Genomic DNA, 18,385 nt, shown 5'->3' on the forward strand with positions numbered 1-18,385 from the left:
TGCAGACCTCCGCTTTTAATTCCGGGAACACGGAGGAGCTTAAATAAGCCAGTTATGCCCTCCGAAAAACAGCAAAACGCCAGTGCAGGAACAAGATTGAAGGACAGTTTAACACCACCAACTCTTGAAGCATGTTGCAGGGAATTAACATCATCACGGACTTTAAAGGGAATAAAAACTCCGCCATGAACACCGCTGCCTCTCTCTCAGATGAGCTAAATACTTTTTATGCTTGTTTTGAGGGAAATAACACCGCCCACGCGGAGAGAGCTCTCGCGGCCAAAGCTACAGAGGTTAGTTCGCTCTCCATCTCTGTAGCGGATGTAACCTGATCCTTCTGACGGGTGAATATCCGCAAAGCCGCGGGTCCAGATGGCATTCCGGGCCGTGTCATCAGAGCGTGCGCGAACCAACTGGCTGTTGTCTTTACGGACATTTTCAATCTTTCCCTCTCTTTGTCTGTAGTCCCCACATGCTTTAAAACGTCCACCATTGTGCCTGTTCCAAAGCAATCCAAAATCACTTGCTTAAATTGCTCTGACCCCCATCATCAACAAATGCTTTGAGAGACTAATCAGAGATTACATCTGCTCTGTGCTGCCTCTCTCACCCATTGCAGTTTGCTTACCGCAACAACCGCTCCACTGATGATGCCATTGCATCTACAATACACACTGCTCTCTCCCACCTGGAAAAAAAAGAACACTTATGTGAGAATGCTGTTTGTAGACTACAGCTCAGCATTCAACACCATAGTGCCCTCCAAGCTTGATGAGAAACTCCGGGCTCTAGGCTTAAACAGCTCGCTGTGCAGCTGGATCCTGGACTTCCTGTCAAGCAGATGCCAGGTGGTTAGAATAGGCAGCAACATCTCATCACTGACCCTCAACACTGGAGCCTCGCAGGGCTGTGTTCTCAGCCCACTCTTGTATTCTCTGTACACACATGACTGTGTGGCAACACATAGCTCCAATGCCATCATTAAGTTTGCTGATGACACGACGGTGGTAGGTCTGATCACTGACAATGATGAAACAGCCTACAGAGAGGAGGTGCACACTCTGACACACTGGTGTCAGGAGCGCAACCTCTCCCTCAACGTCAGTAAGACAAAGGAGCTTGTGGTGGACTTCAGAAGAAAAGACAGAGAACACAGTCCCATCACCATCAATGGAGCACCGGTGGAGAGAGTCAGCAGCTTCAAGTTCCTGGGTGTCCACATCACTGAGGAACTCACATGGTCCATCCACACTGAAGTCGTTGTGAAGAAGGCTCATCAGTGCCTCTTCTTCCTGAGATGGCTGAGGAAGTTTAGAATGAACCGCCACATCCTCACACGGTTCTACACCTGCACTGTAGAGAGCATCCTGACTGGCTGTATCTCCGCCTGGTACGGCAATAGCACCACCCACAACCGCAAAGCACTGCAAAGGGTGGTGCGAACTGCCAGACACATCATCGGAGGTGAGCTTCCCTCCCTCCAGGACATATATACCAGGCGGTGTGTGAAAAAAGCTCGGAGGATCATCAGAGACTCCAGCCACCCGAGCCATGGGCTGTTCTGACTGCTACCATCAGGCAGGCGGTATCGCAGCATCAGGACCCGCACCAGCCAACTTCATGATAGCTTCTTCCCCCAAGCAATCAGACTTTTGAACTCTTGATCTCTCACAATCAAAATACATCAGCACTGCACTTTATTACCCTTACTCTTATATCTCACACCGTACTATTATAAATTATATTATTATTATTATTATTATATTATATTCTCTCTTAACAACTGACTATCAACCGACAGCCTGAATGTCAATACAGTACAATACAACCTACTGTACATTCTATATATACTATATATACTTTTTTATTGTATTGTGTGTATTGTATACTGTTCAGTGTATGTTATTATTTGTATATTGTGTTGTGTGTAATTATGTGTATATTAGACTTTAATTGTGTTGTGTTAATCTGATGTTTATTGTAAATTGGTATATGTCTCATCACTTTCACGACTGCTATGTTGCTCGGAACTGCACCCAAGAATTTCACACACTATTGCACTTGTGTATATGGTTGCGTGACAGTAAAAGTGATTTGATTTGAACTCACTGGAGTCCTGCAGTCTGGACAGTAGAATAGAGTTCTGCGTGTCTTTGTCCCAGTATCTGACCCAGTCCAGACGCACAGAATCCAGTAAAGAGCTGGAGGACGACGGCTCTGATTCCTGCATGATTTTCTCCAGCAGTCTTCTGCTCTGAGGGTCAGACCAGGTCATCTGCACAACCCTGGACACAAGAACCAAGAAATCAAGACCTGCTCCTCCTCTATACATCTTTTCCTGTGCTCTCTATCTCTTTGCATTACTAAAAGTGGCAAAAAAGTCAGAAACGAATGAGGCGTTTGACCACCTGTTGGTGTCCAGAGGGTTCGAGCATCGTTTCGCAGGTGTGGAGCACAAGTTCTCGATGGTTTTGATGAACGCCACCTGCTCCAATTCTTCACCTGAGAGATAATTCTGCATCTGTAGCTCTTCAACCTGAGAACGACCATCAGTAACAACACATCAAATGTAAACAGTTAATTAGGCTTGTCACGATTATTATTACATAATCACCTGATAGCGATTATTTGCGATAACCACAATCTCTGTACAAATACCAAACATAATGCAATGAAATGCGTGCATTAATTGTTTATAAAGCTTAAAAGTAAGGCTGTCATTCAATTAAAACTTTTAATCAAATGAATTACATGACATGCCGATTAATCAAATTAATCGGGATTAATCGCATATATCATTATAAGTGGAGAAAGTCAAGTCATTTTTATTTGTATAACGCTTTTCACAACACACATCATTTCAAAGCAGCTTTACAGGAAATCATGCATTAACATAAAATGAAACTGTAATATCTATGAAGTCTTTAAAATGACTGTGGTGATGGGGGCGTGGTCGTATGTCTGTTTGCGGGAGAGAGGGAGTGGTGTGGCTCGTCAAGCTGGTTGACATGATCTCTAACAGCTGTTTCTTGTTACAGTGATAGCTGGGAGAGGCCACAAAAGCAGCCGAAACATGCCAGAGAGCTGAGAGATGCACGCGGCCGCATTGTGTGTGTGTCCTTATGTTTTATGTTGGTTTAAGTTTATGTTTACCATTAAACTTTATGTTGACTGTTCAGCTGGTTCCCGCCTCTTCCTTGCCCATCCTTATACTGTTACAGTTGTGCCGAATCCCAGGATGGAGGGGGGATGCACTGTCACAGAGTCCTCACCGCTGCCATCCACCAGGGGAGCAGCCGTGGCTGTCTACCTGGTGACGGAGGGGTCGCTGCCAGCCGCCGAGAGCCGGAGGAACAACTCCTCCCATTCTTCGACGGAAGGCAGCGGCGAGGACTCCGCAATAGCGCATCCCTCCTCCTTCCCGGGTTTCGGCACCACTGTAACGGTATAAGGATGGGCAAGGAGGAGGCGGGTCCTCCAGGTGCCGGAGGACTCGCTGCCGTCCGCTGGGGAGGAGTGAGCTGGTGTCCGCCAGAGTGCGGAGCAGTGGTTGAGGACCGGGCGACAGCGTGTCTGGGAACTGGCTGAACAGTCAACATAAAGTTTAATGGTAAACATAAACCAACATAAAACATAAGGACACACACACAATGCGGCCGCGTGTGTCTCTCTCTCTCTCTCTCTCTCAGCTCTCTGGCATGTTTCGGCTGCTTTTGAGGCCTCTCCCCTCTATCACTGTAACAAGAAACAGCTGTTAGAGATAATGTCAACCAGCTTGACGAGCCACACCACTCCCTCTCTCCCCCAAACAGACACACGACCACACCCCCATCACCACAATGATCATTGTGTAGTTTGATTAAATATGATTGTAAATTGTGTATAAACATTAAATAATTAAATAATAATTGTATTTAGAACCCCAGTGAGCAAGCTGAAGGCGACTGTGGCAAGGAACACAAACCTCCATAAGATGTTGTTTAACGGAGAACAATAACCTTGAGAGAAACCAGGCTCACTGTGGGGGCCAGTTCCCCTCTGACTAACATCATGAATATAATGACAATATTAGTTATTTATGTGCAGTGCAAGTCATGGTTTAAGATTATTCAACTAAGTAAGTGTTAAGGGTCAGTGTTTAAAAGAAAAGATTGTGTATGAACTGTAAGATTAATGACTAATGTCTTAGAAGTTCATCCTGGATTAACTGCAGAAGTTCACATAGATGCATTGTCTTTTATTAGTTGGCTGATGAAGGCTTCTGTTGGCAATTATTTGAGAGTCTATATATTCCATTTCAAGAGTATAGTCCACCATTACACCAAGGTGATGCAGGCAGAGATCAATGATGAGGTGCATCGCAGTTCAACCGGCAGGTCATTTCGGTGGGGTCCATCCTAAATCCAAGGTTCAGGCAGTGGCATATGAAGTATCCCATGTCTTATGGTTAGAGTTGGCATCAGTTCATCCTCTGAAGTCCATCATAGTAGACTGAAGTGATGTCTGGCTGGCACCGGCTGCATTTAGTCGTCATCACTCAGAGACACATAGCAGTGGAGTCCGACACCAAACAGGAACGGAGCTGGATCTGGCCGGTTCTGGTGACCTCAGGATAGGAATCCCAAGGTTGAGACAGGGATACAAATAGAATAATATTAGCGTAGATGCCATTCAATTTCATGCAGAGTTATAGATCATGATACATGTTTCTGGTTCCGGCAGACCTAACTAAAGCAGACTAATTGTGAGTTGATGGATAAATTAGGTGTATGCCTGGCTAAATAGATGAGTCTTTAGTCTAGACTTAAACTGAGTGAGTGTGTCTGTGTCCCGAACAGTGTTAGGGAGACTATTCCATAGTTTAGGAGCCAAATATGAAAAGGATCTACCTCCTTTTGTGGATTTTGATATTCTAGGAACTATTAACAGGCCTGAATTTTGCAATCGTAATGAACGTGATGGAATATAGTGTAATATAGCTAGACCATTTAAAGCTTTGTACGTAGTTAACAGAATTTTTAAATTAATATGAAATTTAACAGGTAGCCAATGTAACGATGATAAAATGGGGCTAATATGATCATATTTCTTGGTTCTAGTCAGCACTCTGGCAGCTGAATTTTGAACCAATTGAAGTTTATTTATTGATCTTGCTGGACATCCTCCCAGTAATGCATTACAATAATCTAGTGTTGAGGTCATGAGCGCATGAATTCGTTTTTCGGCATCAGCAACAGAGAGCATGTGTCGTAACTTAGCAATATTTCTGAGGTGGACAAATGCTGTTCTACAAACACTGGAAATTAGATTTTCAAAGGACAGATTGGTATCAAATATAACACCCAAGTTCTTTGCTGTAGAAGATGATGTAACAGTACATCCATCGATAGTCAAATTATATTTTAGCAGCTTATTTGTAGAGGTTTTTGGTCCAATAATTATTACCTCTGTTTTGTCGGAATTGAGTAGAAGGAAATTTCTGGCCATACAGTCTTTGATTTCATTGATACACTCTGCTAATTGTGAATTGAGAATTGTGAAATTTCATTGGGTTTAGAAGAAATATAAAGTTGGGTATCGTCAGCATAACAGTGGAAACTTATTCCACGATTCCTGATAATATCTCCCAGGGGAAGCATATATAAGGAGAAAAGCAGAGGCCCTAAAACTGATCCCTGTGGCACTCCATACTTTTTGTTTGATTTGACAATTCCTCGTTTAAACACAAAGTGGTAGCGTTCTGTTAATAGGACCTAAACCATGCTAATGCAAGTCCACAAATGCCAACATAGTTCTCCAGCCTATTCAAGAGAATGTCGTGATCTATGGTGTCGAAGGCAGCGCTTCGATCTAAAAGCACTAGAAGAGAAATGTGGCCATGATCAGATGATAGGAGCAAGTCATTTGTAACTCTGATAGGTGCAGTCTCTGTACTGTGATAGGGCCTAAATCCTGACTGAAATTGTTCATATATACTATTTCTCTGTAGAAATGAACATAGTTGAGAGGACACTACCTTTTCTAGTATATTTGACATAAATGGTAGATTTGAAATCGGTCTATAATTAGCCAATTCTCCAGGATCAAACTGTGGCTTCTTAATAAGCGGGTTGATAACTGCCATTTTAAAGTTTCTTGGGACATATCATAAGGATAGCGAGGAGTTCATAATATTAAGAAGAGATTCAGAGATTACATGGAAATACCTCTTTTAAGAGCTTAGTTGGTATTGGATCTAACACACATGTTGTGGCTTTTGATGTTTCAATAAGTTTTGTTAGCTCTTCTGACCTATAACATCGAAGGATTGAAGTTGCACGTGAGAAAAATTATGAGACACTGTTTTCTGAGGTGCTGCAGACAGACGATTGCATAATTCCAATTTTATTTCTGATTATTTCAATTTTATCAGTAAAGAAATTCATGAAGTCATTACTATTGTGCTGCGACAGATTATCTGGTTCAATAGAAGTTTTATTCCTAACCACTTTAGCCACAGTACTGAATAAACACCTAGGATTGTTGTGGTTATTTTCTACGAGTTTGTTCAAATATGCTGACCTGGCAGCTTTTAGTGCTTGTCTGTAGCTACAAACACTATCCTTCCTTGCACTGCGAAATACCTCTAATTTTGTTTTCTTGCACTTGTGCTCCATTTTCTGAGCTGCTATCTTGAGAGCATGAGTGTGATGATTGTACCATAATTTAATTTACAATTAGTGCTTTTGGTTGAAAGAGATCTAATGTTTAGTAGCCCTACCTTCATATGATGTTTATCTTCAATTATTTAGTTTTTTTCTTTTTTCAAGTTTGACCTTAATCACATTGTTCTAAATGATTTAGTGAGAATTTTGTGTTTGGTAGTTCGGGGAACAGACACAGTCTCTATATGATATCTAGGTAATACAGTCTCTATGTGTTGTAGTTTATGTGACCTGTGTGATGTCTCAAGGCAGCTAGCAGACGTTCGGATTAGCCAGTTTGTCTGTTCCTGACCTGGGCCCCAGTCAGTCAAATACTATCATTATTAAGACAAATTACAAGAGAGGAGAGTGGCACCTTCCCTGGAGGGATGGAGTTAGTCTCTCTTTAGCAGGTCACCACTACCCCAAAAACTATTCCAATTGTCTATAAATCCTATGCTATTCTCTGGACACCACTCAGACATCCAGCCATTCAGTGACAGGCAGGGAGGGGGCCAGAGCATATTACAGTGTCTGACATCATTTTTGCAAGTTCATACACCTCTTTAACATTATCTCTAATGATCTCCGACTGGCGAAGCCGGACATCATTAGTAAAAATGATTAGAAAACATTAGAAAATCTACGTTTAGCATTAGCCAGCACATGTAAATTTGATCTGATGTCAGATGCTCAAGCCCCAGAAATGCATTTAACAATGGTGGCTGGAGTCTCTATTTCCACGTTCCTTACAACAGAATCACCAATTATTAAGGCTCTTTCAACATGATTCTCAGTGGGTGCATCACTGAGTGGGGAAAATTTATTGGAAACCCTAATAGGCACGGGAGACTGGTGTCGCTTTGCTGAGAAAGTATGCCGCAGAGATGTCACCCAAACGCCCTGCTGCGGGGGCTCTTCAGCCGGAACCAAAGTGTGTTTTGCTCACTGTTCTACCCGCATCCGAAACAGTATCTACCGGCTTCTCTTTCTCACTGACCTCCACTAGCGTACGCATGCGTGTCTCTAACTCATTAACCTTCTCCATCAGCCTGACTAATTCCTAATATTTATCGCATGTGAATCTCTCACTGCTGACGGAAGAAGCTATAGTAAACATGTGGCATGCAATGCAGGTAGAAAGTTCTTCTTTCTGACTTACCACAATTGTTTGTTGTTGTTGTTCGGGTTGTTCTTGTGCAGCGAGGGTTTGAGATCGATGTGGTTCGATGTAGTTCCTGATCAGCAGATGTTTAAGATTGATGCAATAATCCGTGTAAAACACACAGGAGAAAACGAACGCACACAGTCGAGACGCGAGATGTATACAAGCGACAAAAGAAAAAAATAGAGAAAACGGGTGCGTGCAGTAAAATACACACAGTTGAAACAGCAGAAAAACGGAAAAACCCGAAGCACGTGGTAAAATGGCAAAGCATAAAACGATGAATGTATAAGAATAAGAATAATTAATGCTAAGCAGGCTAGCAAGCTACAAACACTCATGCAGCATGCCGGAAAGGCCCCCAAATAAAAATGTTAATATTCAATGTCAAGTTTGAATTAAATATAAATGATGAATAATAATTTTATGCCTATTGCGTTCAAAATCTGCATACACCTTTTGCATTCAGTCAGTTTTGACCCGGTGGAAGTTAAGCTTATAAAACATTCATAATCCAACTGTTTTCATCAAAAACCATATTGTAGCTCATTGTTAACTTCTTAACTGTTCATACATGTAAAAAGATCTATATTTTTGGCATGATAACTGAAAAATACAAATTATGCATGGTCAGTTTTTTTATTAAAAATGTAGAAATTCTATAACATTTCAAAATATACATTAACTACAGCTAAACCAGTGTGATGTACGTGAAGATATATTTTTTATCAAGGTTTTTATGAAATTTCATTTGAATATAACATTGCATTAAATTTATATAAATATTTAAAATGAGAATTTCTAGTAATTCTCCTATTAACTCCCATATTAATTAATTACTCATTACAGTCTCATTTTGAGACCAAAAAAAAAAAAAAAAAAGTGTGCGTGAGAGTATGGGAAGGAGGCTAAATGCATGTAAAGCATTTTTAAGAAAAATCTAATTCATAAATGTGCAAAAATATCTGCATGATAGTATTTGTAAAGCCACAACTGATGCACGGGACAAAATTGACCCGGGAACGCAAAAGATGTAACAATTTTATTAAAAAAATGGTTATATCTCTTAAATAATTTCTTCTAAAAATCTGTTTATTTTGGTAGTCTCGACAAATTCACAATGTTTGGTTCCTGTACGAAAACTTATGTGGTATTTTAAAATTATGATTAACCTCTACCGGGTCAAAAATGACTCGAGCGCAATAGGTGGGATAAATAATTATAAACATAATATGAAGAGCCTATAATAAATATAATAATTACGTATGTATTTTTAACGTATTATTTTTATATTTAAATCACACTAAATTAACACGTTAAATCGATAACCTTACAAAAACATTACACCACAGAACTGATAACGATTTCCAATATACGACCAGAAAGCGTCTAGTTTAGAAACCAAAACATCCGTGGGTGTTTTTGCAGTCATATTTTGACCCTACAAATGTTGTTTTGTATTTATTTTCCAGTTCTATTCAGAGTTCAGATTAGAGGTTGACCGATATATCGGTTTTACCGATTAATTGGTGCCAATAGTTGGCACGTTTCCATAGTCACATTTTTCTTTGCATGCCCTTGCTTCAATTTTGGTGCCGATAGTTCGTTTTAGGAGCTAGCGGTTATCGGCAAAAGTCAATCCTGATAGTAACCAATAGTTTTTTAAAGTTTCACTTTAGCCTCGCTTGAGGATTCTACAGGTTCTACAGTATGATAGTATTTATATAAATAAGACACTTCAATACTTAATTATAGCACATTGTAACAGAGCCAAGTCTCTGTCATTTCAAAATAAGATTACCTAATGTGTTTTGGGCTTGTTTATAAATAAAAGTCTCTTAATTATTTTCTGGTTATTATTAAGACCAAAGTATACTTCGGCGTCCGCATTGCGGACACTCCGCGCACAGTATGCGTGATGTACATTTTGTCATAATCCAGTCTGCGCGGCCTGACCTTCTTGACTCGCGGACGCGGCCATCGTCTGTGCGCATGCGCCGGCCATTGACTCTACTAAAGGTCTACTACACTGCACACGGTTTATGTTTTTGATTCAAAAGAACCGGTTCATCAGAGTCATTCATTTGCGAATCAGACTACACTGGACGCGGTTTATGTTTTTGATTCAAAAGAACCGGTTCATCAGAGTCATTCACTCGAGAATCAGACTACATTGCTCACGGTTTATGTTTTTGATTCAAAAGAACCGGTTCATCAGAGTCATTCACTCGAGAATCAGACTACATTGCTCACGGTTTATGTTTTTGATTCAAAAGAACCGGTTCATCAGACTCACTCATTTGCGAATCAGACTACACTGGACGCGGTTTATGTTTTTGATTCAAAAGAACCGGTTCATCAGAGTCACTCATTTGCGAATCAGACTACACTGGACGCGGTTTATGTTTTTGATTCAAAAGAACCGGTTCATCAGAGTCATTCACTCGAGAATCAGACTACATTGCTCACGGTTTATGTTTTTGATTCAAAAGAACCGGTTCATCAGAGTCATTCACTCGAGAATCAGACTACATTGCTCGCGGTTTATGTTTTTGATTCAAAAGAACCGGTTCATCAGAGTCATTCACTCGAGAATCAGACTACATTGCTCACGGTTTATGTTTTTGATTCAAAAGAACCGGTTCACCAGAGTCACTCATTTGCGAATCAGACTACACTGGACGCGGTTTATGTTTTTGATTCAAAAGAACCGGTTCATCAGAGTCATTCACTCGAGAATCAGACTACATTGCTCGCGGTTTATGTTTTTGATTCAAATAAACCGGTTCATCAGAGTCATTCATTTGCGAATCAGACTACACTGGACGCGGTTTATGTTTTTGATTCAAATGAACCAGTTCATCAGAGTCATTCATTTGCGAATCAGACTACACTGGACGCGGTTTATGTTTTTGATTCAAAAGAACCGGTTCATCAGAGTCATTCACTCGAGAATCAGACTACATTGCTCGCGGTTTATGTTTTTGATTCAAAAGAACTGGTTCATCAGAGTCATTCACTCGAGAATCAGACTACATTGCTCGCGTTTTATGTTTTTGATTCAAATGAACCGGTTCATCAGAGTCATTCATTTGCGAATCAGACTACACTGGACGCGGTTTATGTTTTTGATTCAAAAGAACCGGTTCATCAGAGTCATTCACTCGAGAATCAGACTACACTGCTCGCGGTTTATGTTTTTGATTCAAAAGAACCGGTTCATCAGAGTCATTCACTCGAGAATCAGACTACATTGCTCGCGGTTTATGTTTTTGATTCAAAAGAACCGGTTCATCAGAGTCATTCATTTGCGAATCAGACTACACACTGGATGCGGTTTATGTTTTTGATTCAAAAGAACCAGTTCATCAGAGTCATTCATTTGCGAATCAGACTACACTGGACACGGTTTATGTTTTTGATTCAAAAGAACCGGTTCATCAGAGTCATTCATTTGCGAATCAGACTATACTGGACGCGGTTTATGTTTTTGATTCAAAAGAACCGGTTCATCAGAGTCATTCACTCGAGAATCAGACTACATTGCTCGCGGTTTATGTTTTTGATTCAAAAGAACTGGTTCATCAGAGTCATTCACTCGAGAATCAGACTACATTGCTCATGGTTTATGTTTTTGATTCAAATGAACCAGTTCATCAGAGTCATTCATTTGCGAATCAGACTACACTGGACGCGGTTTATGTTTTTGATTCAAAAGAACCGGTTCATCAGAGTCATTCACTCGAGAATCAAACTACATTGCTCGCGGTTTATGTTTTTGATTCAAAAGAACTGGTTCATCAGAGTCATTCACTCGAGAATCAGACTACATTGCTCGCGGTTTATGTTTTTGATTCAAATGAACCGGTTCAGAGTCATTCATTTGCGAATCAGACTACACTGGACGCGGTTTATGTTTTTGATTCAAAAGAACCAGTTCATCGGAGTCATTCATTTGCGAATCAGACTACACTGGACGCGGTTTATGTTTTTGATTCAAAAGAACCGGTTCATCAGAGTCATTAATTTGCGAATCAGACTACACTGGACGCGGTTTATGTTTTTGATTCAAAAGAACCGGTTCATCAGAGTCACTCATTTGCGAATCGGACTACACTGGACGCGGTTTATGTTTTGATTCAAAAGAACCAGTTCATCAGAGTCATTCACTCGAGAATCAGACTACATTGCTCATGGTTTATGTTTTTGATTCAAAAGAACCGGTTCATCAGAGTCACTCATTTGCGAATCAGACTACACTGGACGTGGTTTATGTCTGTGCGCATGCGCTGGCCATTGACTCTACTAAAGGAGATCACAATGAAATTGTAGTGAGCATGCATCAAATACGTTCGTATTTGCTAGCAGTCAGAAGTGTACACTCAAAAAGGCAACGCAGTTCACCAGGCGTGAGTCGATCCGGCGCACGCAAAAACGAAGTATACCTGGGCCATTAGCGTTTTGGTTGAACAATAAATTGCATGTGGGATTTTATTCATTTTGGACACCTGAAGCCTCCATGTCTGTGCCCATAATTGTAAGGAAAGACCAAGAAAAGGATTGAACCTTCTTTATATAGATTTTTTTTAAAACTATCGGCCGATTAATCGGTTATCAGCCTTTTCCACCACCTTAGTTATCGGTAGTGGCAAAATCCACTATCGGTCAACCTGTAGTTCAGATGATCTGTTTCCCATCTATTGTTTTATTCTACCGGACGTACTCACCATGAAGGCTCTTAGATCCCGATCAGCAGTGTAAACACAGATACTGTGAAGCTGCTCTTTCACATTAAACCCCTGAAATGAGAGACACATTCAGTTCTATTTCCACATAAGATACCATTTAAGTATATTTTACTATTTGCAGCAACCAAACGACCTTAAGCCAATTATTTTCATTGAGAGTTTATCAAATTGTTGAGTTCAACTTTACAGTGAGCATGTATGAGTGTACCATGTTTGTGAGCAGTATTTTGGCCCGCTGCAGGTCTCTGAGAGTGAGACAGTTAAAGGTGTGTCTCAGTCCGGTCTGTCTGATGTCGTCCAGACTGCATTCAACAGAACCGCGTCTACGCAGGTATGCCTGCGCATGTGGGATCTGACTGCTCAATACAGCACGCTGGACAACTTCCTGAAACATAAACACAGAACAAAACTACCATTAACCATTTAATGAAACAAGAATAACTGTTTTTAATAAGAACAACACAGTTATGGACTGAATCTATGATGCTGCATCTACACTGGAAGCTACTTTCACAGTGTAATTTCCCAACTTTTTTTTCAATGTAAATCCAGCGGTATAAAAATTCAATTTGAATGTGCTATATAAGAATACCGAAACAAATTTGACCTGTTAAAAGTAATAACTTGTTCAGTAAGTGAGTTGGATTATTTCAGCAACCACACCGACTGATCCATAAGTGTTTTTGAATCACTATTCATTTGCGAATCAGACTACACTGGTCGTGCTTTATGCATTTGATTCAGAAGAACCGGTTCATAAGAGTCATTTGTTCGAGAATCAGACTACACTGGACGCGGTTTATGTTTTTGATTCAAAAGAACCGGTTCATCAGAGTCATTCATTTGCGATTCAGACTACACTGGACGCAGTTTGATTCAAAAGAACCGGTTCATCAGAGTCATTCATTTGCGAATCAGACAACACTGGATGCAGTTTATGTTTTTGATTCAAAAGAACCGGTTCATCAGAGTCATTCATTTGCGAATCAGGCAACACTGGATGCAGTTTATGTTTTTGATTCAAAAGAACCGGTTCATCAGAGTCATTCATTTGAGAATCAGACTACACTGGACGCAGTTTATGTTTCTGATTCAAAAGAACCGGTTCATCAGAGTCGTTCATTTGAGAATCAGACTACACTGGACGTGGTTTATGTTTTTTGATTCAAAAGAACCGGTTCAACAGAGTCGTTCATTTGAGAATCAGACTACACTGGACGCGGTTTATGTTTTTGATTCAAAAGAACCGGTTCATCAGAGTCATTCATTTGCGAATCAGACTACACTGGATGCAGTTTATGTTTTTTTATTCAAAAGAACCGGTTCAACAGAGTCGTTCATTTGAGAATCAGACTACACTGGACGCGGTTTATGTTTTTGATTCAAAAGAACCGGTTCATCAGAGTCATTCATTTGAGAATCAGACTACACAGGATGTGGTTTATGTTTTTGATTCAAAAGAACTGGTTCAACAGAGTCGTTCATTTGAGAATCAGACTACACTGGACGCAGTTTATGTTTTTGATTCAAAAGAACCGGTACATCAGAGTCGTTCATTTGAGAATCAGACTACACTGGATGCGGTTTATGTTTTTTATTCAAAAGAACCAGTTCATCAGAGTCATTCATTTGAGAATCAGACTACACTGGACGCAGTTTATGTTTTTGATTCAATAGAACCGGTTCATCAGAGTCGTTCATTTGAGAATCAGACTACACTGGATGCGGTTTATGTTTTTTTATTCAAAAGAACCAGTTCATCAGAGTCATTCATTTGTGAATCAGACTACACTGGTCACACTACTGTATATGTATTTGATTCAAAAGAACTGGTTCAACAGAGTCATTCATTTGAGAATCATACTACACTGCTCTCGGTTTATGTTTTTGATTCAAAAGAACCAGTTCATCAGAGTCATTCATTCAAGAATCAGACAACACTGGTCGCGATTTATGTATCTGATTCAAAAGACCCGGTTCATCAGAGTCATTAATTTGCAAATCAGACTACACTGGTCACCCCGTATGTTTTAGATTTATTCAAAAGAACTGAATCATTACAGTCATTCATTCACAAATCAAATTTCACTGTTTATGCGAAATGTTTTTGATTCATAAGAACCGGCACATTAGAGTCTATTGTTCTGGAATCAGACTGCACTAGTCACCCAGTATGTTTTTGATTCATTCAAAAGAACTGACTCTGAGGAGTCATTCCTTCACGAATCAGACAGCAACTGCCACTGATTCATAACAACTGCACATCAGAGTCAATCAAGACTGGTGTAAATACAGTTCAACACTGACCTCATCAGACAGCGACTGCCACTCTTGTTCTGCGGCTGTGTTTGGCGGGATGACGGGAGACATGAGGTTCTGAATTTCGCCCCCTTCTGGCCAGGGAAACTTCTTCATGAATCCGCGCAGGTCTGAGATATAGCGGTCTAAAATCTGCACACACTCCTGCAGGTGTGCATCCAACTCTACGGAAAGAGAGGACAGACGTGTTTGTTCAGACGTAATATACACATAGAGAAAGTGTTCGTAAGCGAGTATGTTTTACCATGTGCTCCGGTGAGCAGGACTCTGGTTTGCATGTTGAGAAAGTTTAGCGCGATACTGAGCAGCTGTTCACAGAACTGTCGACTCTGGGCCTCTGTGTGAGTGTCCCGTATCGCAGAACAAAGCAAATCCAACGCTGGACAGAGAGCTTGAACATCTGAAACACAAACACACTAAATGTGTACACACTTGGATGTGTAAAAGGGGACATACCAAAGATTTATTTCTATATAAAGCTAATTATAATATGTACTAATGAACCCAAACCCTCAAAAAGAACCAGCTCATAAGAGTCATTCATTCAGGAATCAGATTACACTGTTTTTTTTTTTTTTTTTTTTAAAGAACCAGTTCATAAGAGTCATTCATTCGATAGTCAGACTACACTGGTTGCGCTTTATGTTTCTGATTCAAAATAACCGGTTCATAAGAGTCATTCGTTCGGGAATCAGAATACACTGGTCTCACTTTTTGTTATTGATTCAAAATAATCGGTTCATAAGAGTCATTCGTTCGGGAATCAGAATACACTGGTCGCACTTTTAGTTATTGATTCAAAATAACCGGTTCATAAGAGTCATTTGTTCTGGAATCAGACTACAATGGTCATGCTTTTTGTTTTTGATTCAAAATAACCGGTTCATAAGAGTCATTTGTTCTGGAATCAGACTACAATGGTCATGCTTTTTGTTTTTGATTCAAAAGAATCGGTTCATAAGAGTCATTCATTCGGGAGTCAGACTAAACTAGTCACGCTTTTTCTGATTCAGAATAACCAGTTCATAAGAGTCATTTGTTCTGGAATCAGACTACACTGGTCGCGCTTTTTGTTTTTGATTCAAAAGAATCGGTTCAGAGTCATTCATTCGGGAAATAGACTACACTGGTCGCACTTTTAATTATTGATTCAAAATAACCGGTTCATAAGAGTCATTTGTTCTGGAATCAGACTACACTGGTTGCGCAGTTTGTTATTGATTCAAAATAACCGGTTCATAAGAGTCATTCGTTCGGGAATCAGACTACACTAGTCACGCTTTTTGTTTCTGATTCAGAATAACCAGTTCATAAGAGTCATTTGTTCTGGAATCAGACTACAGTGGTCGTGCTTTTTGTTTTTGATTCAAAAGAAGCGGTTCATAAGAGTCATTCATTCGGGAAATAGACTACACTGGTCAAGCTTTTTGTTACTGATTCAAAATAACTGGTTCATAAGAGTCATTTGTTCAGGAATCAGACTACACTGGTTGCGCTTTATGTTTCTGATTCAAAATAACCGGTTCATAAGAGTCATTCGTTCGGGAATCAGACTAAACTAGTCACGCTTTTTGTTTCTGATTCAAAATAACCGGTTCATAAGAGTCATTCGTTCGGGAATCAGACTACACTGGTCGCACTTTTAGTTATTGATTCAAAATAACCGTTTCATAAGAGTCATTTGTTCAGGAATCAGACTACACTGGTCGCACTTTTTGTTTCTGATTCAGAATAACCAGTTCATAAGAGTCATTTGTTCAGGAATCAGACTACACTGGTCGCACTTTTAGTTACTGATTCAAAATAACCGGTTCATAAGAGTCATTTGTTCAGGAATCAGAATACACTGGTCACACTTTTTGTTACTGATTCAAAATAACCAGTTCATAAGAGTCATTTGTTCTGGAATCAGACTACACTGGTCGCACTTTTTGTTTCTGATTCAAAATAACTGGTTCATAAGAGTCATTTGTTCTGGAATCAGACTACACTGGTCGCACTTTTTGTTTCTGATTCAAAATAACCAGTTCATAAGAGTCATTTGTTCTGGAATCAGACTACACTGGTCGCACTTTTTGTTTCTGATTCAGAATAACCAGTTCATAAGAGTCATTCATTCGGAAATCAGACTACACTGGTCGCACTTTTAGTTATTGATTCAAAATAACCGTTTCATAAGAGTCATTTGTTCAGGAATCAGACTACACTGGTCGCACTTTTTGTTTCTGATTCAGAATAACAAGTTCATAAGAGTCATTTGTTCTGGAATCAGACTACACTGGTTGCACTTTTTGTTTCTGATTCAGAATAACCAGTTCATAAGAGTCATTCATTCGGGAATCAGACTACACTGGTCGCACTTTTAGTTATTGATTCAAAATAACCGTTTCATAAGAGTCATTTGTTCAGGAATCAGAATACACTGGTGCGCAGCTGTTATTGATTCAAAACCGGTCATAAGAGTCATTCGTGAATCAGACTATAGTCACTTTTGTTTCTGATTCAAAATAACTGGTTCATAAGAGTCATTTGTTCTGGAATCAGACTACACTGGTCACGCTTTTTGTTTTTGATTCAAAAGAATCGGTTCATAAGAGTCATTCATTTGGGAAATAGACTACACTGGTCAAGCTTTTTGTTATTGATTCAAAATAACCGGTTCATAAGAGTAATTTGTTCTGGAATCAGACTACACTTGTCACGCTTTTTGTTTCTGATTCAAAAGAATCGGTTCATAAGAGTCATTTGTTCTGGAATCAGACTACACTGGTTGCGCAGTTTGTTATTGATTCAAAATAACCAGTTCATAAGAGTAATTTGTTCTGGAATCAGACTACACTTGTCACGCTTTTTGTTTCTGATTCAGAAGAATCGGTTCATAAGAGTCATTTGTTCTGGAATCAGACTACACTGGTTGTGCTGTTTGTTATTGATTCAAAAGAATCGGTTCATAAGAGTCATTCATTCTGGAAATCAGACTACACTGGTCGCGCTTTTAATTATCTGATTCAAAATAACCGGTTCATAAGAATCATTTGTTCTGGAATCAGACTACACTGGTTGCGCAGTTTGTTATTGATTCAAAATAACCGGTTCATAAGAGTCATTCGTTCGGGAATCAGACTACACTAGTCACGCTTTTTGTTTCTGATTCAGAATAACCAGTTCATAAGAGTCATTTGTTCTGGAATCAGACTACACTGGTCGTGCTTTTTGTTTTTGATTCAAAAGAAGCGGTTCATAAGAGTCATTCATTCGAGAAATAGACTACACTGGTCAAGCTTTTTGTTACTGATTCAAAATAACTGGTTCATAAGAGTCATTTGTTCTGGAATCAGACTACACTGGTCGCACTTTTTGTTTCTGATTCAGAATAACCAGTTCATAAGAGTCATTCATTCGGAAATCAGACTACACTGGTCGCACTTTTAGTTATTGATTCAAAATAACCGTTTCATAAGAGTCATTTG

At 39.8% G+C, this 18,385-nt stretch overlaps 1 protein-coding gene across 1 annotated transcript in view; it reads right to left on the bottom strand.

Moving 5' to 3' along the window:
* spg11 (SPG11 vesicle trafficking associated, spatacsin) overlaps positions 1-18,385 on the bottom strand; it is a 56,286-nt gene that overhangs the window by 28,313 nt on the left and 9,588 nt on the right. The window contains exons 9-14 of the mRNA XM_051689091.1: positions 15,160-15,315; positions 14,904-15,079; positions 12,805-12,981; positions 12,576-12,647; positions 2,409-2,536; positions 2,110-2,285 (exon numbers count right to left, since the gene is read on the bottom strand). Coding sequence (XP_051545051.1) covers positions 2,110-2,285; positions 2,409-2,536; positions 12,576-12,647; positions 12,805-12,981; positions 14,904-15,079; positions 15,160-15,315 — 885 coding nt within the window. The remainder of the gene's footprint in view (positions 1-2,109; positions 2,286-2,408; positions 2,537-12,575; positions 12,648-12,804; positions 12,982-14,903; positions 15,080-15,159; positions 15,316-18,385) is intronic.

The sequence above is a fragment of the Myxocyprinus asiaticus genome, chromosome 46 (assembly GCF_019703515.2).
Source record: "Myxocyprinus asiaticus isolate MX2 ecotype Aquarium Trade chromosome 46, UBuf_Myxa_2, whole genome shotgun sequence".
NCBI classification, from domain to species: Eukaryota; Metazoa; Chordata; class Actinopteri; order Cypriniformes; family Catostomidae; genus Myxocyprinus; species Myxocyprinus asiaticus.